Genomic DNA, 25,318 nt, shown 5'->3' on the forward strand with positions numbered 1-25,318 from the left:
CCTTCTGGACCTATTTACGACATGAAGATTTAGAACATAAGCTGCTTTATTATAGCTTTAAGATAAGTTTTAAATATGCAGTAATTTTCCATGCATCACATAAATCACTCCCCCACATGGAAAGTTGCTAAATTCTTGAGAGAAGTAGCCCCTATAGAACTACTTTGTCCTTCAATTTAAGCATATCTCACTTTATGTAATTGTTTTCCTAAAATTTAAATGGAAATTCATTTAAAAATTACTTTATTCTTCTTCTAAAAATTCAAATAAACCCCTTTTATGTTCAAGACATCATCATGGGCATCCTGATGTCTTTCAAAAGAGTGAAAAAACAAGCTCTACTATTGTAAATCAGGAAAGACATACCTCAAATAAAAGCCCCAAAGTATAATGTAATTTTAAGAAGGGAAGTATTGCTACTTCCAGAAACATATCACAGGGGACTTCATTCAGTGTAGGAATCAAGAAATCATATGTAGGTTAACTGCTGCAGTGTCTCAAAAAGTTTTTATGCTGATCAAACAAGGTAGAATATTCTAAATGGAATGAACACAATTCATAAAGAACTTACGAAGAATTGAAAAAAATTCAGGATAGCTGAAATACGGAATATACAATGCAACAACAGAACAAGAAGTAAAGTCTATATGTGCTTCATCGGGCACACAGTTGGTTATGAATAAATATTTGTTAAATAAATGAAGCTGGTGAAGAGAGATTATGGCAAGTTGAGGAGTCTGTATTCCATTCTAAAGGCAATGGGATACCTGTAGATATGTTTCTTAATGACTGTTCTGGCTTCACTGTGAAGATTGGTGTAAAGCAGGATAAGATTAAGAAGAGGAAGGCTATTGAGGGGTTTGTGGTCATGGTTCAGGAGAGAGGTGATGGAGGGCGAGAGTAAAACCAGAGAAAAGTGAACAGATCCAAGAGATACTTAAGGAGTGGGATCAATAGATCTTGGTAATTTGTTCAATAAGAAGAGGAGGAGTTATGAAGAATTCTTAGATTTCTGGCTAAATGGAAGGATGGTGGTGCTATCCACTGAGGCAAAGAGTACTGAAGGAGCAGCAGGTCTGAGACAGAAGACAAGTTAAAGTTTGGAGATGTTGGTTTTAAGATGCAAAACAGACATTCAAAGATATCCACATGGAGTTCTCTCTTGGTAGCTCTATATACAGAGCCTGGCCTGCAGACCTAGATTTGACAGTTATTAGCTATTAGCACATTAATACAAATTACATCTAGAGTATGAGATGATTTTCTATATATTTTTAAATAGGATGCATAGAATCATAATGTACAGAATCATAATGGAAGAGAGCTTAGGATATCAACAATTAACAAATGGATACAAAAGAGTGAATTTACAAAAGAAATATTGAAAAAATATTTCAAAGGAGCAGAAGAAAAACCAAGAACGTGTGATGTCATGAACATTAGAAAAACCGAATGTTTCACATAGGAAGGAATGAATATCAGCATCAAATACTGTTTCCATGTCTGTCTAATGCAATCAGAATTTTAAATGTTTTACTGAATTTAGTGTCATATAAGTTTCTACCGATCCTGGAGAGCATTATTTTGGTGGAGTGAAGGGAAAAGGAGCTACACTCCAGTAGTCTAAAGATGGCTGGTGGCTGAAGACAATGAAAGAGTTCATAAAATTTTTCTCAGAATTCTTCTGTAAATGAAAAGAGAGATAATAAGGCATTCATGTTTTAGGTCAGGATTTTTGAAGCTGGGAAAGAGTTGAGCACACTGAATGCCAATGAAAAGTGTCAGGAAATGAGTCCATAGAAACAATGTAAAGGAAAAAATGACATGATATTAATAATGAGCATTTCTTCAGTGGTGAACTCAGGGGTAGGGGCAGTGGCAGAAATATTTTTATTGTTTAGAATTGCTTAAGCAAAGGAATAATATAAAATACACCTACTTTTCGCCCGTTGTTTTTATTGTTTTAAAATTATCTACAGGAAATGTACCTTTTTGTAGGCTCCATCCAGGAAAAGTTGTTCCCAATGCCCATTGCTTTCTGTATCATCATATTGACTATTTCACTTTTATATACAGATCTAGATTATCATACTCATTAATGGGTTTGTTTTGCCTGAAGTCAGATATGCATGTATTAACCTACCACTCCATCTCCATCTCCACTGAATCAAGTGGACAGATGTTTATACAACTATAGAACCAAATTTCTTAAGACCAATTTAAAAATTATTTGATAATGAAAGTCACAATCCTAAAATTCTAGGATTCTGACCACATTAATACCAACTTATTCATTATAAAAGGCAGTGACACTGAGTAAATGCAGTTTTACTGTAATTAGTAAATAAAATAGATGCCTATTACATTGGCTGGAAATGAAACGATTTCTAAATATACCTTTGGGAGGATGGTCTGGACCATTCAGCGCTCCCTGAATAGCCGCCTGAGCAGCAGAATTCTGAGCCTTCAGCATTTCAATGGTTTCTCTTAGTTCTATAAGTTCAGACTCCTGTGAAACAAACAGAGTTTGGAAGCTTTAATACCTAGAAAGAAAAATAAAATCTCCTTGCTCATAGTTGAATTAAAAAGGTTTGATGTTATGTAGTAACAACCTCCTGGAAGATTTGGATGCTTAGCTGAACTTGGTAAGTTGTACCTAATAACTTCTTTCTTAGCTAAAGTAAAGGAGGTGCTTGTTTGTTTTTCTTAGTTATTGTCTTATAAAAGAGAGATGAATAGTCTTTATTCTTTTCAAAGGGTGGGACCCAACTCACCAGTACAAAGTAAAACAGGATATCACACCACTCATTTCAGATCACATACTTACTAATATTACCCATGATTACATTAGATATTTAGATATCACTATTGCACTGTTGCATTGCATTGTATTTATTGTCAACTAAAAACCTGAAGTTTTGTCAAACCAATGATTTCAGATTTTGTTTGACGTATTTTGTGCCTGCAAAATTGATTCTTTGTATTTAAGTGTAAAACCTGGGACTTACCCCTAATTCCTATTAAATGTCATCTTACTAAATTCTGATGCCACATCAAGGTCATGTTACATTCTGATACTTTTCCATTCAATAAAACCCCTAAGATGGAGACCTAGTCTCACCAAGCCAAAGCAACACAGGAATAAAGTAAATAGAAATATATGTATTATACAATTTTTAAATAATAGTTAAATTACAAACAAAGCAGCTTACAGATCAAGTTTTAATAAAGCATATATTTTCTTTTTGAATTTAAAGTAATTGTAAGATATGTCCCAATAAAATACTTGCACACATTTGAACTTTCATAGTTATTTCAGTGAATTATTTTATCAGAAATAACTCATTTTTGGAAGATAAAATAACTCAGAAAAAGATAGAAAGAAAGAAAAAGAACTGAGTGTTGCTTCAGTATAGGCCGAATTTCCATTAGAAGCTCAGTAACAAGTATCTTTCATGGTGGTAATATAATCCTAAAAATCAGATCTTTGTCAGTCTCTTAGAGGGAGAATTCCTTGGTAAAATATTTGTCATTCATCATTTCCTTTAGCATCTTTGGCAGAAAGCCAAAGAATCGGGCTTGGGTTCTTCATTCTCTGGTAAATAATTTATCTTTACTCAACGTCTCCCAGAACATATATTTTAAAAAGATCATCAGCAGCGGCCTTTGAGGAAAATTGCTTCATACATGGGAATATCCTTTGACTATTTTAACCTTAGGCACTTAAAAAAAAAAAAGATAGATGGTGCTAACTGAAGTGATATCCAAGTTTGGAATAGATACCTGGCACCTCATGTATCTATTTTCATTGCATACCTGACATTTTCCTGACAAAGAACACTTAAATTTAAAACAAACAACCAAACCTTCTTATAGACTTTCAGTAGCTTATGAGTAGAAGAATCTCTCATGAAAAATCAATAGTAATCTCCTAAATTTATAGATGGGTCTTCAAATACTTGACTGCAATTCACTTCGACTATATTTATTATCAAAGACGAATATAATATTTGTGGGAAATTTCCAGTATCATAACAAAAGTCAGACCCAATTCATCATAATGACTCAGTCTCTCCAATTTTTATATTCTGTCCATTGCCAAATTAGCAACAGATTTTACCAAAATTTAATATATTTTCCATTTAAAAATATCCCCCAAGAAATAAAATATTTACTGAAAACTTATTCTGCTCTTACTGGAAATTTTTTCAAAAAGAAATAAATGGTACAGAGTGGAATCATATAATGTAAATATTAATTTTACAACATAAATACTACAATGCAAATTAAATTCTAATTAAAATCAGATTTTTTTCCTTAAATTAAGATCAATTATGCCTGTACTATGGATTAAAATCTATTAAAACATTTGCCTGTAGCTTTAAAGGAAAAAAGTGGAAATGAGACCTCATGCCAACAATGTCAAAAAATTAAGCTTAGCTTTGAGTTAACTGACTCATTTCAGTGTCTAAACATTCAGCTTTTCAGGAGAAATCTCTTATAAAACCTGTTTTCAAAAAGATAAAATACAGAACACTCAGGCAATGTTGCTTTTTCAGAATATCATGTTTAATGTGAAATAGAAAAATCATCACTTTCTAATATTAATTATCTTTTAAAAAGCAATATATATTAACAGGTTAGTTGTTACCCAATGTGGCACAATATATGTAAAAGGAAGAATAACTAGTTAAGAAATATATCTGCTATATAACTTGAGAGAATCATATCCATGAAAAAAATTAGTTCAACCAAATTCATACGGCTATTTCTTTAGAACTTTATGAGTATAAGCAAACACCTATAAAATATTCCATAGTCTTTGATTAAAAAGATAGCCAAATTCTACATTGATTGACATAATCTGTTCAAACCTGCACTAGTTATCTTTCCATATTTGCAAAATTCCTTCCTTCTCTCTTATTTCAGTTAATGAGATCTGCTCTCGCCTTGTCACTCAAGTCGTACCCATCTCTTTTCTCTGAGCTTTCCATAAAATTTTCTTTTTATTTAAATATCCTACCTCACTGTTAAAAGCCATGGTAAAATGTCTCCACCCTTGTGAAACGTGTTTTCCTGTCAGAAAAAAAATGAAAATGTGCTTCGAGACTATTTAATGTAGTTTCTTTAGTTGTTGATGAATATACTTTTTCACCTGATTTATGATCTCCATAAATATTGGGATGATTTTGTTGAGATGTTCTGGTCTGCATTAAACAGATGTTTCTCCCTTGAAATAATAACATAAAACTTCACCTTTATTGCATACGTATTTTTTTTTTTTTTTTTTTTGCAAGAGGGTGTCTGATCACCTAGTGAGTGGGGTACCGTATAAAAAACGTCAACAACTTTATTAGTTATTATAACCAGGGAGTCTTATTTTGGCTAAATCAGTGGAATCATCTCCTTTGGATGAGAACAAAGTCAGGTTTGTGCTTTCTCTCTTTCCCAATAGTATGATAGAGATAAGCATAAAGAATTTTAAAATAAAAACTTAACTGAGACATGGAAATTTTTCAATAGTTTATTTCTAGTCTTCATTTTTCTTCTTCATAATTATGGTTACTGTTCACATTTATTTTTTAAGCTGTATTTTTTCAGGTTTCTATAGTGCATAGAAATTGTAATGTGGCCTCCAGACGCAACTAAGAATTTTTATTTTATTTTATTTTTGTCCATAGTGGGGAGTTTGGATGAGGTATATGATTAGAAATGAATTCCTGAGATAGCTAACTATAACATCATTAGATATTCTAAAATATTTTCATATAATTTCTTTATGTTGAAGGAAAAAATAGAAGATACTCAAGTTTTGAGAATCCTTATTAATCATTCAGAAAAAAACTGAAAAAAATGTATGTGCCATCAAGATATGGATTTAAAGTCTACTCTTCCAATTCAGTCATTTTCAGTTTCTTATTCTCATTAAATGCTAAAGAGAACATTGAGGCTGGGATAATTCTGCAAAGGATTTTAGGAATAAGATAATCAGATTATGTTTTGTTACTTCACACTTTTCAAAAATGATAGATATTTTAAAACCTGAGAACCAAACTAAGATTTCATTTTCCTCCAGTGAGCTATTCAAGATAATGATACCTCCAACACTTGCTGACCTTGTAAAGTTCTAGTTTTCCATGAAAGTTTCTCATGTTAAAGAAGCTGAATGGAGTCAATGTCTCTTTTCACAGTTTTATGCATGTGTCTGAGACTAAACAATTCATTCAGGTCAGGCTTGAAATGCTTCAAAATAAAATGATCAAATTTTGTGTCAGAATAATAGCCTTTCCTGGTGGTCTTTCCAACCCAATTTCTTAACTATACTTGATCTCTTTCCAAATTTCTCAGTAATGAAGACTTTGTTGAGAATCCCACAAGCTTGGGACAATCTGATCAACAAATGCCATCAACTAACTTGACCTTCTAGGCAAGGCTGTTTAAATTTTCCACCACATGTGTCCTTTACGTCCTCATGTTGGCACTGTTAATCTCACACTTCCCAGCTCTAGTTTCCTCAAACAGGTCCTCCCTTCCCACTCCACCTTGCTTCTGAAGTCTTGCTAATTGTTCTACTGAAAGAACCTGACCATCCCTATTGCATCTAGTTTCAAATAAATTACATTCACCAAATACCAGCAGCGTAAGTAATTTGAAAAATTTAGATTCACATTATTCTATGCCCTAAAGATTAATGGATGCATCATCTGACTCTAGCAATATATATTTTTAAAAACACTTCTAGATGGCAAATATCATAACGTAAATTGGGGAGAGTTAATGTAAAAATCCTATTCAACTAAATTTTTAGTTGCAGCGTTATCTATTTTCAAAGATTTGGTTTCAAATTCCCTTATTTTGAAGGTTTCAATTCCTGTTTTGTAGTCACCCAAAAAATGTTTCAGAGAGGTAACAAATGAGCAAACTACTAGGCTTTATTGTTAGGATAGTAGTCAATATCTGAGCTTCATCACTCATACAAGGGGATATTCCTCTGCCTGTTCTGACCTTCTAAAAAGAAAAACCTCTCATATCCTTAACATATGTTCTAACTGCCTTGGCATGACAGCTACAGGGAACTAATTTGAAAGTCTTTTAAATTTTAAATTCTGAAATATTGAGCTGAGAATATAGCTTTAGTAAATTTGAACACAAGGATTTAGAAGTAGTTCTATAAGAATGTTACTTATAAAAATATAGTTTGCTGGATTCCTAGAGGTTGAGCCTTTCTCAACTGTCATTCTGTAAGAAAATTAAGCCCTGCACAGTGATTTAGTAGCAATATCCTTGATTCTGACAAGAGTGGTACATACCTAGTACCATTCTAGATGGTGAGAAAAGAAGTTATTTCAGCACATATAGTGGATGCCTCAGGGCATCAGGTTTAATTTTTTTCATATATTCCTGGTGAAGAAGTGCTGGTGAAGAGACAAGGATCTGAAATCAGGATAAAATTCTTGATCAAACTATGTCAATATCATAGTCTACAAGCCCTGGATTAGGTACAGGGTAATGTCTAGAGATAATTTCACTCTCAGCAAGCATATTAACAATTCTCTTGATTTTTTACCTACTTACAGACTTACTATTATATAGCATGTCTTCTTTTAGCAGCTACTAGGAATACTGTTTAACTTTCAGAAAATGCTGCCAGATTGATCACTATTTTTCTTCTTTTTTTGTAATTTTGATTTTTTTGAGACGGAGTCTCTCTCTGTCACCCAGGCTGGAGTACAGTGTCATGATCTCGGCTCAGTGCAACCTCCACCTCCGGGTTTCAAGCGATTCTCCTGCCTCTGCAGATGTTTCCTTTCAGAATGCACATGACATTGTACTGAGTCTAATAGCATGATAATTTTCTGTCTTCTGAGTTATTCATACATGTCTTTTCTTTCTTACCAGGCTATAAGTGTATAAAACCAGTGTTCTGGTACACAAATTTGGCAAGAGATTCAGTGTTATTTGGCATCAGGAAATAGGAAAAGTGTTAGGAGTGAATCCCTCTTTATTCAAGAAAGTTATTTTGGTCTATAAATCAAACAAAAATTTTGATGTAGCTTCAGGCTATTAACGCCATGTGATTGCTGAAAATCACACTGTGAAGCCCAAATACTAGAATCTGAGTCTTAATTTAGTTTATCCATTTTTAAAGTATGTAATCAAGAACATGTAACCACCTTGGCCTTTGTTACTTCATGTTTTAGCTTCCAACCCAGTTTCTCAGTATCCTCATTCTCAGCTTTACTTTGTTCGGTAGTGCTTATCATTACCTGAAATTCTGTATGTTTTAGTTATAGGTTATGCATATATTTTTAAAATTTGAGACAGAGTCTTGCTCTGTCGCCCAGGCTGGAGTGTGATGGCATGATTTCGGCTCACTGCAACCTCCACCTCCCAGGTTCAAGTGATTCTCCTGCCTCAACCTCCTGAATAGCTGGAACTACAGGTGCCCACCACCACGCCCAGCTAATTTTTGTTTATAGTAGAGATAGAGTTTCACTATGTTGGCCAGGCTGGTCTTGTACTCCTGATCTCAGGGAATCTGCCTGCCTCAGCCTCTCAAAGTGCTGGGATTACACGCATGAGTCACCACACCCGGCCTGTTTTAATTATACTTTTATTATCATCTGTCGCCCTCCTAAAATATAACTTCAATGATAAAGAGAGACATATATATGAGATATGTATGAGAAATACAAACTCAATGAGGAATATTATATATATGTATAATATGCTTTTAGAGTTCTAGTCGATATCTATGTTTATAGATATAGACCTATATCTATCATTCTATATCTATATTGTCTGTACTGTTTTGTCGTTAGAAGAGCGCAAATTCAATATAAACTTGATGAATGACTAAATAGAAAAATGAACCTTATAACTTGGGGAAGGGAGTTTAAGAATCTCTGCTCTATGCTTCACAAGTCTTTTCTCAGGATTACTGAATCACCAGAGAGCAATATACCCTTTTATCTCAGCTCCCTGAAGAAATGCCTTTAGTGAAATATGATTAAATGTTATGCCCTTAGCTTTTAGAGAAATGTCTATTTAAACAGTGATTTTGTCTTTTGTTATTCCATGACCCCAATTTAAAAACCTTGGCAATAAATTCGTCCTTGAATTTAGTGCCAAAGAGTTTGTCTCTTCAGTCTAAATTATGTTCTTCTGGCCAGAAAATGAGAATAAAACATACCTAGCAATCTCCCTTTGTACCTTAGCTTCCTTGAAATTCAATTCAGTTCAGTTCCTTGCAGTAGCAATTATCAAGGCTGAGGTATATTGTTATATACATTCCTCTACTGGTTTTAATTAGATTCTGTCCTTGAATTATACAATTTCATATTGCAAATAATTTTATAGGCTTTTAAATATCACTTCGAGAATAGGCAAGTTATAACCTCAAATTAATAAACAGTGAACCAAGACTGTTGTGTGTATATAGTTTGCAATTCAAAAAGAAGTTATTTTATTTTCAGTTAAAAAAGTGATAAGGCCAATGAGACATTCTGATATCTTCTGAGAACATTTTATCATTTTGGCAATGTGATTTTAAGGATAATGTAGACACGTTATTTCTTATGTCATAGAAATTACTTTTAAATATTCAGGCATTAATCACAGGCATCATAAGTTAACATACCTCTGCATTTTTTTTTACAGTTTCTATGAGAAAATTCACTTACAGATATAATAGAGTTCAAGAAAATATCTGTTGGAGGACAAAAATTCTATTAATTTTGACTTTTTGAAGATATTGAGACTTAAATTCTAACACTCGCTTCCAGCCATATGTTTGGTATATGCCCATTGAGGAATTTGGTGTTATCTTATAATTTTCAAGGGAAAAAGATAAATGTAAAGGAAGGTAATATTTTTTGATAGCCCCTAGCATGTGACATAACAGTATCTGACTTACTTCTCATAGTGATCCTATAAGGTAGTTATTATCATCCCCACTTATAAAAAGGTGATTTTGAGGTTCAAGAAAGGTTAGATAAACTTGCTCTAGATTACCCAGCTTTTAACAGACATAGCCAGGATTCTCATTCAAGAATACTGAGGCCCAGTGTTTTGATTCTTTCCCATCAGCTGCTCTAAAAAGCCTTGTAATACTATTTGCTGGGTTCTTATACTACATAGTGAAATGACAAGCTGTAGCAAAAAAAGAAAAAGAAAAAAGAAAGAGAGGGAGAGAGAGAGAGAGACAGAGAGAGAAAAGAAGGAAGGAAGGGTAGAAGGGAGGAGAAAGGAAGGGTGGAAAAGATGCAGGAAAAAGAAAAGGAAAAAGGAAGAAAAAAAGGAAAGGAAGGAAGGAAGGAAGGAAGGAAGGAGGAAGGAAGGAAGGAAGGAAGGAAGGAAAATGTATGTCTCAAAAGGAGTTTGTTAGCTCTGCTAGAACAGGGTTTCCAGGAATGGATAATATTCTCTCTCACGGGCAGGGTATATGGAGAATATGAGAGAGAATACAATGTGCTAGTCACACCAGGCAATTATAAGAATATTCGATTTTCTCCTTTGATTTCATTGAACTGTTCATTCTGTGTTTAAAAAAATAAACTTTTGTAAACTGACAAAATTTGATAATATATACTAGTTTTATAAAGCTAATTACATACCTTACAGAATCTAAAGACAAAACTGAAGCCATTCCTATGGATAAACACATTCGTGAAAATACCCAAAGCTTTTTATATAATGGGTCTCTTTGAGAATTAGATGAAAGCTCTGGACACCTGATCATTTATGCACATGTACAGTTTTTATACACACACACACACACACACTCCATACAATTCCAGAGGCTTCACCTATCTCTGATACCCATCCAAGGAAGTTAAGGCCACTGAACTAACAGCAGAGAAGTAAGTTAACTGGTCATCACAGCAAAGGTAACCAGGCTTTCTACGCAGTATGGACCTTTTTAGTACATTTGTCTTTTGAACTAAGTCCTCCATTCCTTTCTTTTTGGTATTCCTTCTTTCATACCATAAAATCCTTTAGGTTCATTTTAAACATTTTGATATAACAAATGACTTTTCTTCACAGGCAACATCCCTAGATGGCAACTAGTTCTTGTTATTTCAAAATTACACAGGATTGGCCTTTGTTTCACAGCTGCTGTAACCTGAAGTCCCTTACTTGGCAGAGTCCTAACATCTGTCCCAGGCATCCTTCCTGTGTGTCTTAGCCTACAGCTGTGCCCTATAGCTGGATTTAGCGACCAGTACTTGTGAAAGTTCTTATCAATTTGCTCCCAGAATATTCTCTTATGTGACTGTTTCTCTTAACACTCAGTATTCTTTCACTAGTTCCATCCAGAAGACTGCCTAGAAAGAATTTTGTGTGCCTTTGTGTGTTTCAATGTGGAATAAACTGATGAAATCTTTAAATTAAAATCTGAAAAGAAAGGTATTATCATTGTTGTAATTTAGTATAGAATTGAATATCATTTTATTATTCTTTTTTTGTTTTTTTTTTTTTTTTTTGTCTCCCAGGCTGGAGTGCAGTGGTATGATCTTGGCTCACTGCAACCTCCGCCTCCTGGGTTCAAGCGATTCTCCTGCCTCAGCCTCCTAAGTAGCTGGGATTACAGGCAACTGCCACCATGTCCAGCTAATTTTTTATATATATATATATATTTTTAGTAGAGATGGGATTTTGCCATATTGGCCAGGCTGGTCTTGAACTCCTGACCTTAAGTGACCACCTACCTTGGTCTCCCAAAGTGCTGGGATTACAGGCATGAGCCTCTGCACCCAGCCTGGAGTATTATTTTTAAGGAGCTTCAGGTATTATTTAAGAATCCTATGCAATTTGCTGTCTTCTTTCAATCTCCAGTGGCAATTTCTGAACATACCTTTTGTTCCGCTGTCATGGTTAGACTTTGCAATCGGCCAGTCATATTCCCTAAGCTCTTTTCAAAAGCCGCTACAAGGTGTGCCTGTGAACAGAATGGAAGAAACATAGTTTAAATGTCAGAATCTTTGTGGATTGAAGAAAAGCTTTCATTTTACAAAATGCTTAATTTCATGTGTTCCAACTCTTTAAATACTATGACTATCATAGTTAGCTCTGACTGGTGACTCTTCTTTAACACACATTTTCATTCATCTTTTCTAAACTTTGTCTTCCTAAAATCAGTGTTTCAGGCTTCTGACATTTAATGTGAGTTTAACTTCTGAAAGAAGATAGTATTTTGCAAGTAATAACTCCTTCTGACTTGCACATCATGTAGAGATTTGACACTCAGAATGCCAAATATAAAGTTCTGATCTGCCAAGTTTTTTAGACTTAAAGCCCAAAAAGAGGTCACTGAAATGGTCAATGGACAAATGTTCCTTATTTTTATACTTTCATGATGACCTTTGCAGATAACGTTAGCTGCTCTATTGTAATGATATGCTCCTTCAAGTGTCAGACATCTACTGACAGCTAGAACCTTATCTTTACTCTTTTCCACTTACAAAGAATTGAATCAAAAAGAGTTGTCTTTACTTTCCAAACTCTTTTCAATAAAAGGGCTTTTCTACTTCATATTCCCTTCAATGAACAAAATATAGATAAGCCAGTTAGAAATAATATTCCATCATATTTTATTTCACAGTAAGCTTTTGTGGCTTTTGGGTTTTATTTTAAATTTCAGAGAATTATACATATTGTAGTACATAACTATAACTCTTATGATTAAGAAGTATTTGACAATCTTATTAAAGCTCAAAAATAGGCCAGCTTCCATTTGCATGCCCTTATGTAACAACTTGAACCCAAAATATTAAAATGAAGGGGCACTTCAATCTCTCACCATGGCTTGAGGTAGAACTACAGGTACATTATCTCAAACTGATCAAATCGTATTGTGTCCCTAAAGGATATAAGGATTTAATATTTTGCAACCTAAGTCTATATATGGGGCAAAGTTTGGAAATCCTTGGCCAAAAATTAATTTCTTTTTGAAAGACATGAATAAGATGACTTAAATAAAATATATCTCCATGTACTTATAGCAGAGTTGAAATGCTGAGGCTCCTACTATCAAATGGATCACAAAAATCCAAAGAATTAAGGTTCAGGCTCATTACTTAACAATGGAAATATATTCCATTATTGATAACAGTTAGAATGTACATGTTCCTTCCATCAGCATTATGATACAAAGGTGCATGTTCCCAGCTCTGAATTCATCCTGGGATGCCTTTCTTTACCTGACACTGCAATATGGAGAAAAACAATTAGTAGGGAACACATCTACTAAAGTTTAATCTATCGGAACAACTCTTTATTATCTTTTTCCACTCATTCCCCCTTCCCTTCTTTTTCTCCTCCCCAGCTTCTCTCTCTCTCTCTCTCTCACACACACACGCGCACACACACTCTCTCTCTCCCCACATACCCTTACCCTTGAGAATTATACACCAAAGTTTGTTAGCAGATTTAATTGGAAAACTACTACTAAAAAAAACAGTATCTTACAGTTTTAAAAATTTTCAATGACAAAAAAGGAATATGAGGCCGGGCGCGGTGGCTCAAGCCTGTAATCCCAGCACTTTGGGAGGCCGAGACGGGCGGATCACGAGGTCAGGAGATCGAGACCATCCTGGCTAATACGGTGAAACCCCGTCTCTACTAAAAAATACAAAAAACTAGCCGGGCGACGAGGCGGGCGCCTGTAGTCCCAGCTACTCGGGAGGCTGAGGCAGGAGAATGGCGTGAACCCGGGAGGCGGAGCTTGCAGTGAGCTGAGAGCCGGCCACTGCACTCCAGCCCGGGCGGCAGAGCAAGACTCCGTCTCAAAAAAAAAAAGAAAATGGAAAGTAAAACTGATTAAACTTATAGGGTAACACATCTTGTCTGAGGACTTTATAAAATGACTTTTAAAAAATATGGATTTTCAGGGGGGTTGTTAATGACAGTTTTACTTGGTTCTGATTTTTCCTGTAGCAGTTGCATAATTTTTAGGTCAGAGTAAAATTGTATTAATATGATGATCAATCTCCCCTGACTTGTGTTAGGTGAAGTCTATAAAGGTAGACAAGATGGAATATCATTTCAATCTATATTGTCTTTGGTTTTGGAATCATACAATGTATTAGGTTGGTGCAAAAATAATCTGAATAGATATGTAAAGATAATTACTATGATGCTAAACAATAAGATGAAATATCATTATACATAATATCTACATTTTATTTCTTCATATAGAATTCAGAGACAGCCCACTGACAAACTAAAAACACTCTAGGCATATATTTATATATATTATATAGTTATATATGCTATAGATTATATGGTAATACATAAATATATAGGTACATATATAGGCATATATGTATTCCTAGCGTATATATATTATATAGTATTTTATATATGTATATTATGAAGGGACATATATATGTACACACATATATATGCCTAGAGCATTTTATTTATATGGGAAAATATATAGTATATTATGTATACATATAAAACATATATGTAATATATATTTACCCATAATAAACTTGATATATATATATGAGACTTTATATTTTAAAATTAGTAGTTAATTGAGCCAAGAATGATTCTGCAACATAAAGTTTCACATTTCTTTTACACTATAAAAAATTGTCCAAATGCTGAAATGTTTGTCATTAATAATATGTAAAAAATAGTTTTCTCTTAGAAGAGATGCAAAAAAGCAACAGTAACTAGCAAACTATATGAAAATATTAAATAAGCAAAGAAGTAGAACATAATCTCAAAATACCCAAGAGATTTTTGGTTGAAAGACTTATCTGCTGAAAGGCAAAAAAGTACCTTTTGTTTTCTTACACATTCATTCCGTAACGTCTTTAAAAATGTTAGCAATAACTAGCCTTGGTGTCCATTTCCAAATTATGTAATGGCTGAGATTTGTAAAGAAAATACGTTAAAAAACAAACAAAAGCATCCCGCCTGACCCAGCTGCCTGAAGGTGTGGGCAAGAGGCCAGAGGCTACCTGGTTTATTGTATGCTATGACCAAGCATCTTTAGTTGCCTTTCCTTGTATGGCTCCTGTTTTCTTTTGGTTTGTTGTTGAGTTATTGATCAGAAAGACCAGACAATAGCACCTGCCAATATACCCGCTCTCCTTTCTAAGGACATGCTAGTAGAATCAGCTTAACACTTTACCTGTGGTTTTACGAAGCTCTGTTCAGGACAACTTTACAAAAGGGAAGGAAGGCTTAATATATATTCTACTGAACAGGGGCTTTACTCTGCCAGTCAAATGAGAGATAAGCTAACTAGATACTCTTTTGACTTACCACACCCCTTTTGGACAAAGGGAAAGAAATGCATTTTAACAGAGACACAGATGCATTTCAAATTTAAAAATTAAAATACAGATTATTGTTTGGAGTCCATATAAATGTAATTATGCCAAGTTCAAATATGTGATATACTAATTAATATATATAAAAAAACCCAAATAAAGGAAAAGCACGTAAGCTATGATAGAACATTTTATATACTGAGTAAAGATGAATATCTGATACTTAAAATTGTTGTTAAAAACAACTCATTATTTCTTAGAACCAAACTCATTGAAATTCATCCCTATAAATTATGGCTATTAGATTTCTAATATAACAGTTTCTCATCATGGAGGCTGCACTCACATTTAACCAAAAGGTAGAAAGTTTACTTGTACTGTGAACAAACTAGTAAACAAAGACTTACATTTACTTTCAAATAGGAAATGTACATTTAAAAAATCCTTGATTATATTTAAAATATTCTATAAATAAGTAATTTTATCAAGTCCCTACAACCAATTTAAGTACATGCATGTTAAAAATATATGTGTATATTACATACATTAACAGACATTAACTCAGATGAAATGAAACACTCAATGAAATTTAAACACAGCACTTCTTACAACTGAGGAAAAATCAAGTACTAACTAAATTATTTGATGGCTCATTATGATGTACGAAATCTAAAATGACATTATAAGCCAAACATAAAGAAAATGAATGAGTTCAAAATGACTTGTAGTTAATAGGTAACTTGTGAGTAATTCAAATTCCTGAATGTGTAAAAAATATTATTTCCTTAAGAACACAAATGGCCAGATATACACAAAATTTTACCCCTTATAGTTCTAACAATATTAAAATGTTTAAAATATAACTTACACTAAAATTGTTTAATAATCATTTATATACATATCCATTTATGTAAATTCCTAGATACTGCATTATTTAGTCTAAAGAGAATTTTAATAAACTTTTTAAAAAAGTAGATGATAATGCATATCTTCATTACCTGTACCTTTTGACTCTCATTCAATTTGTACATTTTTACAATGTAAAACATTTTCCTATTTTTAGTCAGCAAATGTATTTGATGGTAAGAAGCTTTGACAGTCCCTATCACTACCAAATAAAGAAACACTAAAGAGTGGATTAAGGTTGAAACTCCTGGGAAATTAAAAACAAGATATTTTTTCAAAAGAACTGTGGTAGATCTTTAGGTGATTTATATTTTAGTTTGAAACTAAAATACCCCAAATAAAGGAAAAGCATGTTACGTTATGATAGAACACTTCATATACTGAGTAAAGATCAATATCTGATATTTAAAAATATTATTTTGTACATTTTAATACATTATATATTTTATAATTATATACACAAGAAGTTGCAAAGACAGTACAGAGAAGTCCCTTGTATCCTCCATCCAGTCTCTCCCAATGATTATATATCTTATAAAATTATATTATATATCAAAGCCAGGAATTAAATATTGATTTACATTAATAGAGTCACATACATTGATTCATGTAATGGCCATCTCATTCAAAATACAAAACTAAAGATCTCCCCCTTACTATAGTCACACTACCTCTCTCTCTCCTCCATCCTTAACCCTTAGCAATCACTAATCTGTTCTTTGTTTCTTTAATTGTGCCATTTCTGGAATGTTATATAAATGGAATTATACAAAATTTGACCTTCTATAACTGTCTTTTTTCACTCCTCATAATGCCCTTGGGATCCATCCAAGTCGATGCATGTATCAGTAGTCTTCTTTGTATTGCTGAGTAGTAGTCCATGATATAGATGTAACAGAAATTATTTATTAACTGGTCTATTAAGGAATATTTTTTATTGTTTCCTTTTTTGGCTATTAAAAAATAAAGCTGCTATGTACAGGTTTTTGTGTGGATCTGATGTGATTTGAGAAGTTTTCCAAATTAAATTATAAATTGTTTAAAAGAACATAAAATAGGATATATACCAGTCTCCCATCAGTGTGCAAAAACTAATAGTAATGATAATACATGCAGCTGAGAGGAACCTAGAGCAATTTGGGCATTTGTCTCCAAGACTAACACTTTTTAAATTAACACAAAGACTACCATGAATTATCTATTTGGCACTGCTGCTTCTAAGTCTGTGTTCCTTAAATTTTTTCTTTAAATTATTGTTCCCCTAGGGAAAAATTATAGATTTCTTTTTTTCCTAATTGTACTCTTTCCTCATGATATTTTAGAGCCACAGACATTCTGGATGTTCGGTTATGTATTATCTGTATATCTGTGCTTTTCACATAAAAAGAGTACTTAAAACACACACACACACACACACACACACATACGAACCAGTTTTCGCCCTTTGTTGGTCATATTAACACCCAGCTGAGAATTCATGTCCTAAAGTCATGAAAACACATCAGTGAAAATAGTGTGACGCGTAATTAGAGCAAGTGGGTAGCCAACTGCTGGAACCTTTCTCAAATTATTGCTCCATTTTCAAACAGCAGCACAGAGTTGACCCCCAAGATTATTCCCCTATGTTAGAATTTGGTTCCCTGTGTGTGTGTGTGTGTGTGTGTGTGTGTGTGTGTGTGTGTAAGGAAGCTTTTGCACGTGTGTATTAACTATACATACACGTGAGCATATAATAGGAAAATGGTGAAATGATACACAAGAAACCAATAATGAGTAAGAATGAGATTCTCAGAGCAAAACAAAAAAACAAAAAAATGTGAAACACCATTTTAGTTTTTTCTTTTGAATACAATAAGCATCATTACATTTTAAATGGAAAGTATCAGCCCATCTTCCATTATGTCTAACAGCCATTTATTATTCCAATATCTGAATTATATGATGAGATCAACCAAGAAACATTAAAAGTAAAATGAAACCCTGAGTAATCATTCAAGGCATCTGCAAGTATCTTGACAATCTAATAAATAAGGTCTGCCATTGAGCCTTCCTCACCGCAGATAAACACAACCCAGGAGGTTCTGACATTTACATTGTTCTACTTCCTCTACGTACAAACTCAGGAACCTAGACAACAATATTTCATACTTCTAGACATTTAGCCTATATTACAAAATTTACAGTTGCCTCTGGACTATCTATTTAAAAAACACAATAAGGTTAAATTATTATTTAATTTTTGAGAAATTATGCAAGTTTTAGATAATTGTTTAAGCAATATGAGAAAATAACAATTTTCTAAAACTTGCTATTATTTTCAGGAATCTCTTAACAACATCTATAAAAAATAAATAGAATAAATCCAAAATTAATTTAATTCTCCCAAATTTCAAAAAATAAAATCAATTCAAATACAGTGCTAAAATGAATACATTGTGAATGAAATGATACATATACTTAGAATTTATATTGCACAATGATACCTTCAAAAAAAATTAAAATGCCTCTTATTCAAGTCTTATACTGTGGGTCTGTACCTGCTCACTTTTGACATATCACGCTTTGTCTAGGAGACAGAAAAACTCAGTAGAGGAGCAGAGGGAGGGGAGGGGAGGCACAGAGCAGGCCCAAAGCTATGCAGCAGAACTAAGCAAAGGACTGTTGAGTGAGAGAGGCAAGACATATGGCAAAATAGCAGGTGTTTCCTTACCCCTCACTGCTGTTCCTAACACCATTGCTCCTCAGGACTGGGAACAGTGCCACATTTCTCCTTTATCATTCTGCATCTACTCTGAGTGCTCCCTGACACAGCGGAAGATATTCAGTAAATGTGAATTTAATTGGCGGTCTTCACTGTCATCATGTCTGCCATCCTGTGCTGCTTTAGTGCCAGTACAAGTGTACCTTTTCAAACTGCTATGAGAAGGCTGCCAAGGTTCTTTGAGCAAACCATATCTCATCCACAGTGTAGTTAAGCTATCCCTATTTAGACCTAAGTTCATCTTTTAGAATTGACTGGATGCTTAAGTAATTGTTCAATACATTGAGAAGAAGGAGGCTGGGCACGTGAATATTTTATCTTCCAAAGTCAAACACTAACAACCTCTCTTACATTGTCAGATAATCTTATGCATGAGGAGTAATGAAAATAGCAAACAAGAAAAGAAGCAACCCATATGGCTGTTACTATTGCTTCCAATCTTATTAGAAACAACAAGCCATTTTAACCACATTGCTGCCCCTCATCAGTTCAGATTGACATTTTATTACTGAGTAGGCAGAAAATGTTAACTTTTTATGAGTCCTGCTAGTTGGTAATTTAAGTCTGTATCAGGCACTGAAAGTTTGTAAGTTTGTGACTAAAATGATTCCATTCTACTATACAAAAATTTTTGTAATACATTTTAAAAATTAAATGACTTACATTTGCTGAAAGCTGAGATGTGAGGGTAGCAACTTTTTCTTGTGATGCAACCAGCTCTCTCCGCAGTTTATGGATTTGCTGAATGCAATTAAAAAAAAAATCAATGGAATATGCAAGTAGATTTTTACTTAAAACCAATAATTCAAAACAAGAAAGCAAATAACTATATTTAGCTCATTCTAACCCCACTATAACAGCACCAACTCCTGAAAAGAAAGGATATGAACACTGACTACACAGTAACAAGCAAATGTCATTCAAAAGGAAAGGGTAATGTGTCAAACTCAAATCTACAAATCAAAGTACGTTTACTTGCTCATTTGCCATCCCTCAAATGGCAAATGACTCAAGAGCAGTTTATCCTCTGTACTGATTCTTCTCCTTCTAGAAAAACTGTGATAATAAAACTGTAGAAAAATATTTTCTTTGTAAAAACTGTACACACACATACACACACACATTTTTAAAAATTTTTTAGTAAAAGATACTCCATGTTCTTTTTCAGAAAATCTTAGTTTCCTTTTTCCTCTGTACATTTTAATTTCTCATAGTTTGAAAACTTCTCAAAAGGTATGAAATATCCTGCAGTCACTAAAACGTGGGCTTAATTCAACATTTAAACAGTTCACATTTGAAATGTTATTGGCTGGAGATTTAATGACTACAGAAAAGGCTTCCTAAATCTGTATCATCATAACCTTTATTTAGTGAGTTATTATTAGCTCAGAGATGCTTTATAGCTTATCCCCATCTTAAAAATCAAGGGAAAAAAGCAATGATAGGTGCAACTAATTAGATAAACCAATATAATGAAAATTCTAAAGTGTCTTTCTTTTTAATTAAGTTCACACTCCAATAAAACTGAAACAGAAAAGGGTAAGGATATATTATATCATGTTTAAAGTTTTAATTCAAGCACTTTCTGCAGTTTAATCTGCATGTCTCATGCTGTGACTAATAGGATAGAACATTTATAACAATCTGACACTTGGTTCTCTAAGTATATATCTAGTCTCAAGGGATTTCAGTTACTTGGATGTTAAACATTCTACTTTTGATGTTTCTCATTTCTTCAAAAACAAGTTTTCCATAGTTGTAGTTGAACTTTTGGAATGTTGTCTCAGTTTGAAAGAGCATTCTTGACATAGTTTGTTAACTGTATAGTTTTTGCCCCTGGGCATTAGATTTTGTTGAAAACAAATGGTGGTCAAATGAAACACTTTAACAAAGTAGAGAACGCTAAGCTGGAAACAGAGATAGTAGACATTTATATAATTTCACCAAATGTGATTCTATTTCATTCCTTTTTTTTTTTTCCAAAACAGAACACACCAGTCTAAAATAACATTTGCTTTACATTTATAAGGTAATGACTATGAATGATTTCAGAAAATGTAGCATGTATTTTATTCATAAATGAATCCAAACTCAAAAACATTTCTCAAATTTAATAGTCTATATTACATGATTCCAGTATCTTTAAAATATAATCCAAGAAACTGTAAAGTAATTGAAATTGTTTTTTTTTAAACCATAATCCATGATAGAGCATCAACGATAAAAGGGGCGTTGAATAACTACTACTAAGGCAAATAGATGGAGCATTTCCATGCTTCAGTAGCTATACTATGATCAATGTTAGAAGCTTTGTCATATCCATGTGATGTAAATAAACCACTTTGATTTTTAAAAATCATATCCACTCTTTAGTTCAGAGATTATAAAGATAAATTGGTTTAATCAATACTTTTCAAATATTTTTAAACATAGCACAAATTTTACTTTTAAAGGTTAATAAGATAAGACTTTAAAGGAAAGGAATACTTTTGCAAAAGCTGTTGCTAAGGCATTTTTTTCCCTCTGTTGTCTGCTTGCCTCAGTGTAAACCAATCACACAGTCATTACCTCACCTTGAATAAAGTCATAATTAAAGTCCTCCTGCTCTCTTTGGCCAGGACAAATGTTTTGCCAAGGGAAATTAAAATAGTATTCTCTCCTGAATGCAGTTTGATTTGCTCATAAGTGCAACCAAATATGTATTTGTGAAATATGTGATTAGAACAATAGCTGCCACAGCAGACATAAAATAGCGATTAGAGGCAACAAGATAATGACACAAAACAGATAGTCTGAGATGCTGGTATCCTGTGTTGTGGAGGCTTGGTGCCCAAGATGGTCTCACAGGGAGTGGGGAAAAGACTGTAATAAAATAGGAAGACCATAGGCCTTCATTTATCAATGATTTAATGAGTGCTTACTATTATAGACAACTTATTAGGTGTTGAGCTAAGACTCAATCTAGAATGTGAGAGGAGAGCTTGCTATACAAATTTCCTTTCATTTTATTTTTAAGAGGCAATATCAAAGACCATTCATCAACTAGCTGCCTTACTTCAGCAGTCCTGTGGGGTTCTGCTATTGTATCACAGAGCCCTCTAGTGGTCACAACACTAATTTCATCATGAATGCAAACTAAAATAGTAAATACTGAAATTTTGAGTTTTTTTACCTCTGAATGAGCCTTTTCTTCAGCCTGTAAAACAATAAAAAGAAAGACTTTAACTACAAAAACTATTTTCCATTAATTCCACAAGTGTAAATGAATAAAATAATCATGACTTTTTTTTATTATCTACTATGAGAAGAATGGAATGAAGTACATAAAGTTATTCAATTGAAATAGTACAAACAAGTTACTTTAGAATTTAATATAAATGTTTCTTTAATATATAAACCATAAGGTATTTTTAAAATATAGGTCATTTGATCCATAGATATATAATATTCCTTTAAGCAAAAGATAGAATTGAAAGACTCTAAGATGTAAATCATAAACAACATAAACAAAATAATTACAAAATTATACTCTAAAAAATATGGGTGCATGGAAACTTAAAATATTGATGTATCTTTCATACAGATTGTAGGAAACAGACTTCATAAAATTATAGAGATCTCCAGCCAAGGTTTAGATGTCAGAATTCTATTCTGTGATTTACTGATCACAAACAATGTTAAATAAAGCTGGGGTAACATACAAGCCTCTACTGATAACCACAGATAATTAACATTATTTACTTCTATTTTTTCTTTCTTTAGTGATTATTAATAATTTTAATTATCACAAGTCAGCAAAATGCTTAAACACTGAAAACACTGAAACATCCAGTGATAAAAGTGTCTGGCAAACATTTTTGGCTATGCAGCTTATAGAAAGGAGGACTGCCATAGGAATTTGCAGGGTGTTTTTGACTTGACTTCCAGAAAACTCCTAGCTCTGTTTTTCTTCTTCATGCCTGGCTGCAAAGTGCCAGAAAACGAGTTATGTGCACCATTACATTTGGGAAGCTCCCTTATTCTGGGAAAAGCTGAAAAATGCATAATCTTGTTGAATAGTACAAGTCTGCTTATTGCCATAAGCAGATCCAAAGCTGAAAAACAATCTCTTATCTTCTATGTCTACTTTTGGGATAGTTCTAGATTAATTGATACAAAACTACTTGAACTATTTTTTATTGCTTTTCTTTCAGAAAACATAAAGCAAAGTAGTGTAACCACCAGGATATATTTTATTTGCCAGCAACTCTTTTAACCTGAGCTTTGTCTTCCCTGCATTTTCTCTACCTTTAATAATATGTAAACTTAGTAATATAGTGGCTAAATAATAAAGTGGCTAAGTGGTAGAATCCTAATAACTTTTATAAGAAAACTGTTTTAAAAAGCAATCTTGAATAATTTACATTTCAATTTTAGATTTTTAAGGAAATATTTTATTTTTTAGATCCTAATAATTTTAAGGTTTTATACACGGTTTGGTTTTTGAATAAAAAGTAAGCAAGGAATATTAAAAGTTTCATTGCCTTAAAACATATGGCACAATTAACTATGTAACTATGTCTATTAGTTTTTCCTAGTACTTTGTTTTGGTTGTTGTTGTTTCTTTTTCTTTTCTTTTTGAGACAGGATCTTGATCTATCACTCAGGGGCACTGGCACATTCACGACTCACTGCAGCCCACTATGCCAGTTTTTATGTTTTTTGCCAGTTTATTCTGCCCAATCCTGCTTCTAGGCTTCCTAGAATTACAGAAAGCTTGTAAAGATTCAAGAATCAATAAATCATTCCTGTATTTTTTAATAATAATTTATTACTTTAAAAAATAATCAAGAAATATATGCATCACATTTTAAAAATCTGTAATAGTTCTGTTACATATACTAGTAGCAAGCATAATCATTAAATATAAATTCTATACATACTGTATAGCATGACTTTTCTTGCTACCAATTTTTCAAAACTATTATTTGCTTTAACCTTTGCCTTCTTTCATACTCTGTGGTTATTAATACCAGGTAGGTGTTACCATAAAAATAAAGCAATGAGTCAGAATATTAGTATTATATTTTTTTCAGTAGCTTAGGCGTGGGATTAATGATGTCATAATGGAATTGGATTATTTGCCAGTTTTTTTTACAATGGTTTTGAGCAAGCCCAGTGTCCTGGAGATGATACAAAATATGAAACACTTGACTGAATAAAAGTATATCCATGAATTCTTTATTCTGTAAGCCAATAATGACCATTTATCCATTCAAATTTATTAATTAAAAAGTTATGACTTTAGTACTAGCTATTTGTTAGGCAACATGTTAAAGAATCCACAATGAATCAAAAATGGCATTTGCTCTCATGAAAAAATACAAATCAGAATTCAAATTCAAAACAGGTTAAACAAAGTTTTTAATATACCGTTAATCAAAAAAACATCTATTGCAGGGATCAAAACTTTAAATGCCTAACAGGACAAGGCTTATAAAGAATAAATGGACTTGAAGTTTTTAAAAAGTCACATGACCTTTCCTTGGCTGTCTTTCATTTTCCCATTTGACAATGATATAGATAGCAAGGGGTATTTCTTTCTCACGAGGAAAGCAACAGCACAGTGAAAACTAGCCACTCATATTTAGCTTCAGTGTCAGGAAGAAAAGCACTGGTGGAGGCTGTGGCTTCCTGAGAGCCCACACCAACATCTAAAGGGGCCAATTACAGGTGATTGAAAACCCAGAGGAATTTCATCTTAGTATTGCTAAATATTCCATAGATATTCCAATTATTTTAAAAAGGAATTTAAAATTTTGAAATTTTAGGTAAAAGCTCCATATTTCACAATACTTCACAGTGTTGGCTTTGATTCCCTCTCCCTGCTCCCCCTCCTTTCCCTGTTCCCTCCCCCCCCGCCCCATGGTGTTTGGCTCTGTAGCCCAGGCTAGAGTGCGGTGGCCCTCAGTGCAGCAGCCTTAGCCTCCCAGGTTCAGGCAATTCTCCTGCCTCAGCCTCCCAAGCAGCTGGGATTACAGACATATGCCACCATGCCAGGCTAATTTCTATATTTTTAGTAGAGATGGGGTTTTGCCATGTTGGCCAGGCTGGTCTCAAACTCCTGACCTAAAGTGATTCACCCGCCTCAGCCTCCCAAAGTGTTGAGATTACAGGCATGAGCCACCGCGCCTGGTCTTAGATTTCAAAACAAAGACACAAACCGTAAGTTTGCCAAAGGTAATACCTCTGCAGATCAGGTTGGGCTTGTGATTTCCAACCAGTTTGCAGACATCCTGAGACAAATGGGACAGATCTAGCTAATATTTTCAAATTTTATTTTATAGGTATAGTCCAAAGAAATTTGGCAACTTGCCTGATG

At 33.4% G+C, this 25,318-nt stretch overlaps 1 protein-coding gene across 9 annotated transcripts in view; it reads right to left on the minus strand.

Annotated features, from left to right (window-relative positions):
• The window catches only part of NAV3 (neuron navigator 3), a 931,619-nt gene that overhangs the window by 43,045 nt on the left and 863,256 nt on the right, over nucleotides 1-25,318 (minus strand). For all 9 annotated transcript variants that reach the window (XM_033221189.1, XM_033221191.1, XM_033221190.1 and 6 more), the window contains 4 exons: nucleotides 22,130-22,153; nucleotides 19,621-19,698; nucleotides 11,858-11,941; nucleotides 2,398-2,509 (listed from right to left, as the gene is read on the minus strand). In XM_033221189.1, the coding sequence (XP_033077080.1) occupies nucleotides 2,398-2,509; nucleotides 11,858-11,941; nucleotides 19,621-19,698; nucleotides 22,130-22,153 (298 nt within the window). The remainder of the gene's footprint in view (nucleotides 1-2,397; nucleotides 2,510-11,857; nucleotides 11,942-19,620; nucleotides 19,699-22,129; nucleotides 22,154-25,318) is intronic.

The sequence above is a fragment of the Trachypithecus francoisi genome, unplaced genomic scaffold, assembly GCF_009764315.1.
Source record: "Trachypithecus francoisi isolate TF-2019V2 unplaced genomic scaffold, Tfra_2.0 Lachesis_group11, whole genome shotgun sequence".
NCBI lineage: Eukaryota > Metazoa > Chordata > Mammalia > Primates > Cercopithecidae > Trachypithecus > Trachypithecus francoisi.